General features: G+C 53.9%; 1 protein-coding gene across 4 annotated transcripts; it reads left to right on the top strand.

The window, feature by feature from the left end:
- On the top strand, positions 1-9,843 carry PPP4C (protein phosphatase 4 catalytic subunit). Of its 4 annotated transcripts, none has more exons than XM_025370118.1 (9): positions 1-116; positions 339-499; positions 5,633-5,743; positions 6,992-7,042; positions 7,253-7,354; positions 7,895-8,068; positions 8,156-8,282; positions 9,124-9,313; positions 9,391-9,843. In XM_025370118.1, exons 5-9 carry the CDS (start codon positions 7,289-7,291, stop codon positions 9,518-9,520), a joined length of 687 nt encoding a protein of 228 aa, XP_025225903.1. In that variant the 5' UTR covers positions 1-116; positions 339-499; positions 5,633-5,743; positions 6,992-7,042; positions 7,253-7,288; the 3' UTR covers positions 9,521-9,843. The 4 variants fall into 4 exon arrangements, with proteins under 4 accessions (XP_025225903.1, XP_025225901.1, XP_025225902.1 ...); XM_025370116.1 differs by having other exon boundaries at positions 5,692-5,743; XM_025370117.1 differs by lacking the exon at positions 7,253-7,354 and having other exon boundaries at positions 5,692-5,743.
- The last annotated feature ends 244 nt before the right edge of the window (positions 9,844-10,087 follow it).

Consider the following 10,087-nt stretch of genomic DNA (forward strand, 5'->3'; position numbering starts at 1 on the left):
CTTTGCTTCCGCGGCGGGGCCGGAAGTAGAAGCGGCGGCGGCGGTGGCTGCGGCCCAAAGCGGAGTGAAGGAGGGAGGCAGGGAGCCGGAGAGCCGGAACCGGAGTCGCAGCGGCGGTAATATTGCCAGACTCCTCTAAGTCACCGTCCTTAGCGCGGGACCGCGGGGTTCGACGGGAGTTAGCGGGGTTGCGGCCGGGCCGTGGGACGCTGGGGGGTCCTGAGGCCGATGTGAAGGGAGGCGGGGGTGGGGGAGCCGGGCCGGCTCTAGAATCGAGTTGTCTGCCCCCCGCCCCGCACGGACACTCTGATCCGCGGGCTCGTCTTGGCCTTTCCCAGGAGACCCCTGTGCGGTGCGGAGGGGGCGGCGGCCCCGACTCTGACCCGCGCCGGGGGTGGGCCATGGCGGAGATCAGCGACCTGGACCGGCAGATCGAGCAGCTGCGTCGCTGCGAGCTCATCAAGGAGAGCGAAGTCAAGGCCCTGTGCGCTAAAGCCAGGTGAGCCCATTGGCCCTGGGGAAGGGAGGGCAAGCCGCCGCCCACGGGTTCTGTCCTGGGGCAAACCCAGCTGAGAACTTTGGGCTTGCCTCGCCCTGGAAGCTTTCCCAGAGAGGAGCAGGATGGAACCGCTGCCCTCGAGGAAAAGCTAGCCTGCTCGGGGAAGACAGAGCGGATAAAGACACTTAAAGTATTAGACGATGTGTTTCCAGTGGAGTAAGAATGTTACATAAAGTACTTAGGAAACTCAAGGAAACAAGTCCATCTGTCGGGGGTCGGAAGCTTGTTGGAGGGGGGCCGAACTGTGGGACAGGCCTCGAATAAGGAGGTGGTAAAAGAGCCAAAAATCAAAGATTTTAAGACAGGAAAGTTAAAGACCCTGTGATTTATAAAAGTCCTTTAATTACAACAACCCTTAAAGGTTGGTGGTATTGTACTCATTTTACAGGTGAGAACTTTCATGTTAAAAGTTACCCACAAGTAGGGAATGAGGATCGGAAGCCAGCTCTTAGTGTCCCGTCCTTTTTCAGGCCATAATGCAAAAAGGTGTGGAGTTGGATTACTCACGTTCAGGGTGGGAGCCTGAGAAATCGTAGCAAGTAAGCTAGGGTAAAATTAAGCATGATAGGGAGGGAGGCCAGTTCAGAGTTCTGTGGGAAGTAGGATGAAGCAGTGGTTAAGGCCCTGGGTTTTGCAGTGTGAGATGGCTCTAGGTTTGAATGTGAACTCTGCCGCTTTCTAGCTGTGTTAGTGATCTTAAGGTGTCTTTATTTGTAAAGCGGAGTTAATAGTACTTAATAAGATGGTTGTGAAGGTTCAGTGAGTTGGTGCTTGAGATGAGGTTAGCACAGTGTCTTGGTACAGCATACGTGCTTGATAATCACCAGGTATTCTATTTCTCTTGGAAGAGGGCAATAATGAGATGGGTTAAAGCCATCAGGGAAGGCTTTTGAGTGGAGGTAGGCCTTGAAGGATGAAGATAATTTGGCTAGCTGATGGAGGCAGGGCCAGTGAGGGAAGGGCATTCCAAGCAGAACGAATGTAACAGTGGAGGCCCTGAGATGTATGGGGAACAGTCAGGGGTTTAATTATTACCTGCCTCCTCTGGGGCACTGTGTGATTGTGGCTTCTACCAGGCTGGAGAATTGTGGCAGAAGAACCCGCAGAATTACCCTATGTTTATTGAACAATAAACATTGGCCTTTATAGGGCCACTGTTGGCCTGGCCCTGTACTGGTAAAAAAAACTTTTGTCCATCTCTTCCCCCCAGCAATCCTGTGAGGTTGGAATCATTTGTTCCATTTTATCACACAGGAAGCCATGACTCGTAGAGGTCTGGTGACTTGACTGAGGTCACCCACTGAGGACGTGGCAGAGCTGGGTCCTGAATCTGTGGCCCTCAGGCTCTTTGCTTGGCCCTGCCTCACATAGACTCCCTGCAGCCAGACAGGGCCTGTGAGGGGATGATGAGCAGGGTTGGGCTCTTTTTCACCACCCGTCTGTGGCTTTTCTCTTTTGCCAGCTCAAGAAAATGTCCCTGACGAGACTAGCCCCACGGTGTTTTTAGTTTTCCCCTCTCCCTCAGTCCTGATTGGCATTTTTAGGAACTTATACCTGTTATTGCGTGGCTCTGTTCTTTAACCCGGAAGTCTTATCTCCCTCACAGGCCCTGAATCAGCGTGGTGGTGATGGTAGGCAAAGCTTGGATAGCATGCTGGAGTTTGCAGAATAGCAGGAAGTTATGTATTCAGTCTCCATGGCTCCTTGCAACAGCCTAAGGAATAGGCAGGGTGGGCTGAGTATTTAGCCCCATTTCATAGCAGAGGAAACTGAGCCTCTGAGTAGATAATGTCTTGTCCAACTCACGCAGCTAGTCGGAGGGGAAGTTAGTTTTGCATCCAGGTCTTTGACTGTGCTCCGTGGTCACTGAGAACCAGGCAGAGGCATTTAGGTTTTGATGTGTGGTGTGAGGCAGCAGGGAGCTATGGAAGACTGAGGGGTGGAGGGTCCTGCCCAGTTGAAACTGAGTGAAACTAGGAGGTACTAGGCCAAGGCTCAGTCTGAAGCGGGGCCAGCTCTGATACCTGGTTATGGCCTCCTGGGGACCCAACAGAGACCCAGGCTGAGGCTGGTAGTGTCAAGAGCACCAGCTTGCCCAGAGGGCACAGAGATGCAGGTGAAACCCGTGGAAACACAGAGGTCCGCAGTGTCTGAGCTGAAATTGCTGCTCCTAGAAATATTAGCACAGAAGAGCTGAGCTTTTGAATCAGGTGGTCTTCAGTATGAATCTTTGCCTTGTCACCTAGAAACAATATGACCCTTGTCAAGTCACTTTCTGATTTTTTGAAATGATAATGACATGCAGTTGAGAGTTCGGGTATCTGGGCACAGGGCCTGCTGCGCTGGTAGCTGTTACTGCAGGCAGGTCATGATAGGGCTGGTGAAGTACTGCAAGTGACAGAACTGGGGCTGGAATCTGGGCCTGATTCCCAGGCCATAATGGGGTCGTGCCGGCACTGAGGGGTGCTTTTCCGAGAGCACGGGCCCTGCATGTGACCTCCCTGGGTTTCAGGTTTTCACTCAGGGTCTGTGGAAGGGGCTGGCATAAATTCTTAGGAAATTGGGCTTCTGGGTTCCAATTTAGCCACTCTCCAGCTTGGTAACCTTGACCCTGCCGCTTCAGTTTCTTTTTTTCTTTTTTTTTTTTTTTTTTTTTTTGAGATGGAGTTTCGCTCTTGTCGCCCAGGCTGGAGTGCGATGGCGCGATCTTGGCTCACTGTAACCTCCGCCTCCCAGGTTCAAGTGATTCTCCTACCTCAGCCTCCCGAGTAGCTGGGTTTACAGGCATACACCACCATGCCCAGCTAATTTTTGTATTTTTAGTAGAGACGGGGTTTCACCATGTTGGCCAGGACGGTCTCAATCTCTTGACCTCATGATCCACCCGCCTTGGCTTCCCAAAGTGCTGGGACTACAGGCGTGAGCCACCATGCCCGACCTAGCTTCGGTTTCTTTACTCTTACATGAGGCTGAAGAGAACCTCACCAGTCTGTTGGAAAAGTCACTGTGAGCAGTTGATGGGGAAGGATGTTCAGCACAAGAAGCAGTGCAAGTGGGACAGTACAGGTGCTGGTGTGGCCTCTCGGACCACTGCCAGTGCTGCCTCCTTTTCCCAGAAAGCCAGGGAGACCTCCTTCCTGCTGCCTCTGCTATACAGAGCAAGGGGCCTAAGTGAATCCTCCTGTCCACTGAGCTCAGGAAACTCATTCTAAGGGAAGAGATTGGCAGAAAGAGGGGGGCCAGGCGAGTTGGGCTACCACATCAGAATATCTTGATAAAGAATCAGACCCGAGAGCCAGGCTTCCCTGGATCACATCCCACCTGTGTTACTGGCACCAAGCCAGCCTCCTCCCATGCTTCAATTTCTTCATCTGAGTACTGGGAATCATGGTACCTACCTGCCAAGCTCTTAATAACATTCCTGGCACACAGTATGAGCTCAAATGTTCACTGCTGCTGTTACCAGGCAAAATTTGGAAATATAGTATTGCTTAAATTGGGTGTCTATAGGCTGGGTGCAGTGGCTCACGCCTGTAGTCCCAGCACTTTGGGAGGCAGAGGTGGGTGGATTACCTGAGGTCAGGAGTTCGAGACCAGCGTGTACAACATAGTGCAACCCCGTCTCCACTAAAAATACAAAAATCAGCTGGGCCTGGTGGCACACGCCTGTAATCCCAGCTACTTGGGAGGTTGAAGCAGGAGAATCGCTTGAACCCAGGAGGCAGAGGTTGCAGTGAGCAAAGATGGCGCCACAGCACTCCAGACTGGGCAATGGAGCCAGACTCTGCCTCAAAAAAAAAAAAAAAAAAAAATTTGGGTGTCTTACCTGGCAAAGTGATTTCATCTCCTGCTCACTCAAGTAGAAGTAGACTGCACCACAAGGGGAAATAGAAAATATTTAAGTCCTCGTAGTTGTAAAGAAATATTGAACACATGGCAAGAGCATCTCACTTTTTTTTTTTTTTTTTTTTTTGAGACGGAGTCTCGCTCTGCCGCCCAGGCTGGAGTGCAGTGGCCGGATCTCAGCTCACTGCAACCTCCGCCTCCCGGGTTCACGCCATTCTCCTGCCTCAGCCTCCCAAGTAGCTGGGACTACAGGCGCCCGCCACCTCGCCCGGCTAGTTTTTTTTGTATTTTTTAGTAGAGACGGGGTTTCACCGTGTTAGCCAGGATGGTCTCGATCTCCTGACCTCGTGATCCGCCCGTCTCGGCCTCCCAAAGTGCTGGGATTACAGGCTTGAGCCACCGCGCCCGGCCTTTTTTTTTTTTTTTTTTTGANTGAGTAGAAGTAAGGAATGCTGCTAATCATTCTACAAGGCACAGAACATTCCCCTGAAAAAAGGAAAAAAAAAAATATTTTTTTTTTTTTTTTTTTTTCTTTTTTTTTTTTTTTTTTTGGAGACAGCCTTGCTCTGTCACCCAGGCTGGAGTGCAGTGGCCCGATCTCGGCTCACTGCAACCCCCGCCTACCAGGTTCAAGCAATTCTTCTGCCCCAGTCTCCTGAGTAGCTGGGATTACAAGCATGCACCACCACGCCTGGCTAATTTTTGTATTTTTAGTAGAGATGGGGTTTCACCATGTTGGTCAGGCTGGTCTCGAACTCCTGACCTCGTGATCTGCACGCCTCGGCCTCCCAAAGTGCTGGGATTACAGGTGTGAGCCACCGCGCCTGGCCAAGAGCGCATCACTTTGAAGGTGCATCCACTGGTGGGCCTGTCCTGGGCACCTACCCTTGTATCTGGATAGCCTGGGAGAAGGGCTCTGTGATTGGCCAAGAGTTACTTAAGCTCTGCTGTGGAGAGGCTGGGGAGACCCGCCTCCCAGGAGTGAGTCCTGGATGCGGAAGAGGGAGCTTAAGGGGGAGTCAGGGCTGGAAAAGTCCCAGCCTGCTCAGAAGGCCTGGAACGCTGGAATAAGAGCTTGGACTTTGTCCTTTTGGCAGCAGGGAGCCACGGAAGGGTGTTGCATGCTGGAGGGCTGTGGCCAGCCTGTTCTGGGGAGACTGTACGCTTCACTCCTGCCCCCTGGAGGTTCAAGAACCACCTCATATCCTCCCCTCCCTGCCAAAAAAGGTCAGGAATTGGGCTGGGCTGGCCTGGCTGTGGTGACCCTGGTCTTCTCCTGTCTCCAGAGAGATCTTGGTAGAGGAGAGCAACGTGCAGAGAGTGGACTCGCCAGTCACAGTGAGTACCTGCTGTCCCTGCAGAGCCGGGCCTGGTCTTTTAGGCACATGGACTTTCCTCTTCATCTTGGGGGCTCTATAAGCCCACCCCTAAGCCTCTTTTGTCTGTCCTTTCCCTCATCTTCAAGCGAGCACTGTTACAAGAAGTGGGGGTTGCTGTGCACGGTGGCTCACACCTGTAATCCCAGCACTTTGGGAGGGCAAGATGGGCACATCACTTGAGGTCAGGAGTTCAAGACCAGCCTGGCCAACATGGTGAAACCCCGTCTCTACTAAAAATACAAAAATTAGCCACCTGTGGTGGCAGGTGCCTGTAATCCCAGCTCCTTGGGAGGCTGAGGCAGAAGAATCGCTTGAACCTGGGAGGTGGAGATTGCAGTGAGCCAAGATCGGGCCACTTCCCTCCAGCCTGGGTGACAGAGGGAGACTGTGTCTCGAGAGAAAGAGAGACAGACAGAGAGGAAGGAAGGAAGGAAGAAAAAAAGGAAAGAAAGAAAAGAAAGAAAAAAGAAGAGAAGAAGAAAAAGGAAAGAAAGAGGGGTGTGGGGCCGGGCGCGGTGGCTCAAGCCTGTAATCCCAGCACTTTGGGAGGCCGAGATGGGCGGATCACGAGGTCAGGAGATCGAGACCATCCTGGCTAACATAATGAAACCCCGTCTCTACTAAAAATACAAAAAAATTAGCCGGGCGTGGTGGCGGCGCCTGTAGTCCCAGCTACTTGGGAGGCTGAGGCAGGAGAATGGCGGGAACCCGGGAGGCGGAGCTTGCAGTGAGCCGAGATCGGGCCACTGCACTCCAGCCTGGGCCACAGAGCGAGACTCCGCCTCAAAAAAAAAAAAAAAAAAAAGAAAGAGGGGTGTGGGAAGGGACTTTGGATTTGTTAGTGGAGATTCTTGGCGAGGGCAGAAGGACTCCTATTTGGTGAGTGATTCTGCTCACATGTCTCCAGGGCTCTGTGTTAGTAACTTGATTCTGGGTACTTTGAGGGGAGTGGAGAGAGGAGGGGGCCGGGACATCTACCTGGAAGGACTTAGTTCTAGCTCTTGCCTACAGAATAGTTGGTACTCAGCATGGGACAGCGGGTGTGTTTCTGGAGCAGACTGACTTGGTGTGGGAGAGGAGAATTTTGGCCCTAGGAAGCAGAGGTGTAGCCAAGAGCGATAAAGCTCCCTAAAGCAGCGGGTGTTTGGAGGGTCGTCCCTGGCAACTCCCACTGCTCGAGTTCCAATCCCCCCTTCCTGCTCCCCAGGTGTGCGGTGACATCCATGGACAATTCTATGACCTCAAAGAGCTGTTCAGAGTAAGTGTGTGGCCAATACTGCGAAATGTAACGGGGATGACTAGAAGACCCCTTTAATTGAGGGTGAGAGCCTTAATTTGGGGGTGTGGAGTGGGGGCAAGAGGCCCCTAGTTAGATGGGCAGTTGTGGAAGAAGGGCCTCTGCTGGACAGAAACAGGTAGGGGGTAGGGGACTGTTTAGGACAGGGCAAAACTTTCTACTTCCCCACAGGTGGGTGGCGATGTCCCTGAGACCAACTACCTCTTCATGGGGGACTTTGTGGACCGTGGCTTCTACAGTGTCGAAACGTTCCTCCTGCTGCTGGCACTTAAGGTGGTAGTCCCCGGCTTCTGCACCCCCAACCTGGGCCACCTCGGGTCAGGCCTGTCTTAGTCCATTCCACCCTCATCTCCTACTGTGGCCAGCCCCACCTTGGAGCTGTGTCACTGATGATGGACCGATTCTGCTTTTGGGCGTGGTCAGAGACTCGGGGGTGGTGGTGGTGAGGCCACTGGGGCAGCATTCTGGGAGGGGCAGAGGCTCAGTGTTGCGAATGTGGCAGGTCATTGATGCCACTGGTGGGAGAGGCAGTGTGGGGCCAGATGACAAAGGGCCCGGGTGCCTTGCTTAGGGACCCGGTCTGTGTCTGGCAGGTGAAAGAAGAGCCATTAGGTTCATAGTTGATGGGGATGGGTCAGGTTTACATTCTCTGGAGGGGTCCTGCAGGCCTGGGAGGTGGCTGATGCCACACGATCAGGCGAGAGGTTCCAGGAGTGTGCTGGGCAGTGGTTGTGAGGATGGCATGAGGAGGTCAGAGAGGGATGTGTGGAGAGACCGTCTAGGCGCCAGCCCTGGCTTGGTGGCCACCCCCAGGTTCGCTATCCTGACCGCATCACGCTCATCCGGGGCAACCATGAGAGTCGCCAGATCACGCAGGTCTACGGATTCTACGATGAGTGCCTGCGCAAGTACGGCTCGGTGACTGTGTGGCGCTACTGCACCGAGATCTTCGACTACCTCAGCCTGTCAGCCATCATCGATGGCAAGGTAGGCCAGCTCAGGGCTCCATGGGACGGGGAGAGGAGGGGGGCTCCAGGCCTCAGCCCCGCCCTCTTTCCTTGCTGTCCCCTGTAGATCTTCTGTGTGCACGGGGGTCTCTCCCCCTCCATCCAGACCCTGGATCAGATTCGGACAATTGACCGAAAGCAAGAGGTGCCTCATGATGGGCCCATGTGTGACCTCCTCTGGTCTGACCCAGAAGGTGAGGGCATGTGGGCAGGGGCAGACAGGGACAGCCAGGAGGGGTTGGGAAAGAGAGGGAGCAGGGCTGGCCTTCACTGGCATCTGTCCTCCACCTACCAAATGGCTGGAACCCTGGAGGTTGAGCAGGGAGGCCTGCATGACAGATGCTTTGAACGCACAGTGGCTTGGGGCATGGCTCAGAGGGCTGTAGAGGACAACTAAGTCATTGCTCCCTGAAGTGAAGGGATCTTGGAACATGACAGCAGGTTCTTCAGAGGTCAGAACCCCAGAATGATAGCCCCCTGAGACCCCTCATTTTGTGGGTTCTCCACTAGTGTAGAGCAGAGCTGAGATTTAAAGTCAGGTCTTCTGAGGACCAGCCAGAGTTCTTGTCACACATACACACAGGTACACGCGTACACACACACTCTCTGTCTGCTCCATCATAGCCACACGCACGTGAGGCCTCTGCTCCACAGCCACACACACACAGACACACGCACACATGCAGCCACTGCTCCACAGCCACTCCCGACCACTCTGTGACAGCACTGGGTGCCCTTCTGTCTTTGGGAGCACCCCTTTCACTCCTGTGTACTGTTTGGCCAGGGATTATATGATCACTGTCATTATGAGGGGGTCCCAGCCATTGGGCATTCTTTCTCCTCTGGAGCTCATCTGCCCCTACATTTGCTGTCCTGGTCCCCACCATCCCACAGACCATATTCAGGCCCCATGCTCTGGTCCCATGGGCCTCTGGTGGACTTGGGGAGGGGCCAGGCTGCTCACCCTCAAGGGGCAGCGCTGGCAGCCAGAGAAGCCTGAGGATATCCCTCTCCATCCCTCCCTTGCCCCATCAGACACCACAGGCTGGGGCGTGAGCCCCCGAGGGGCTGGCTACCTATTTGGCAGTGATGTGGTGGCCCAGTTCAATGCAGCCAATGACATTGACATGATCTGCCGTGCCCACCAACTGGTGATGGAAGGTTACAAGTGGCACTTCAATGAGACCGTGCTCACTGTGTGGTCGGCACCCAACTACTGCTACCGGTGAGCCAGCTGGGCTGGGCTGGGAGGGGCGGGCATCTGAGCCGAGCTGCTTCTGACCCTGCTGCCCCGCCTTCCAGCTGTGGAAATGTGGCAGCCATCTTGGAGCTGGACGAGCATCTCCAGAAAGATTTCATCATCTTTGAGGCCGCTCCCCAAGAGACACGGGGCATCCCCTCCAAGAAGCCCGTGGCTGACTACTTCCTGTGACCCCCCCCAGCCCCTGCCCTTACAGCCCTTCTGGCCCTCGGACCACTGTGACTCTGCCTTCTTCCTCAGACGGAGGCTGGGCGTTGTGGGGGGAGCTGTCCCGACTCTGCTCTTCCCCAAGAGGGTGCTTCGAGGGTGAGGACTTCTCTGGAGAGGCCTGGAGACCCAGCTCCATGTTCCTCCTCTCCTCTCTCCCCACTTGAACCATGAAGTTTCCAATAATTTTTTTTTCTTTTTTTCCTTCTTTTTTCTGTTTGTTTTTAGATAAAAATTTTGAGAAAAAAAAAAGAAAAAAAAAATTATAATAAAAGAAGAAAAATGGTCTTTGGGTTTTTGCCAGACTTGGTTGGGAATGCATAGGGTTGCTGGCCTGGGACCTGGGGTGGACCTCAGGGCCTTGACTGCCTCAGGGCCCCGACCTGCCAGGAGGGCCAGGCTTAGGCCAGTCAGCTTGCCCAGGGCCTCCAGGGGCCACTGCCCGCTGGCTTCCCCAGCGCTAGGGAGAGGGCTCTGTTCTCATGGCAGCCTTATTAACAGCATCACGAGATTCTGATTTCTCCATTTTTC

This window comes from Theropithecus gelada, chromosome 20 (genome assembly GCF_003255815.1).
Source record: "Theropithecus gelada isolate Dixy chromosome 20, Tgel_1.0, whole genome shotgun sequence".
Taxonomy (NCBI): Eukaryota; Metazoa; Chordata; class Mammalia; order Primates; family Cercopithecidae; genus Theropithecus; species Theropithecus gelada.

Excerpts from the sequence above, each read along its gene's own strand:
- PPP4C (XM_025370116.1), top strand. The coding sequence starts at position 402 with ATGGCGGAGATCAGCGACCTGGACCGGCAGATCGAGCAGCTGCGTCGC. Across the intron at positions 8,069-8,155 it reads CAGCCATCATCGATGGCAAG|ATCTTCTGTGTGCACGGGGG; the intron begins GTAGGCCAGCTC and ends TGTCCCCTGTAG. Across the intron at positions 9,314-9,390 it reads GCACCCAACTACTGCTACCG|CTGTGGAAATGTGGCAGCCA; the intron begins GTGAGCCAGCTG and ends CCCGCCTTCCAG.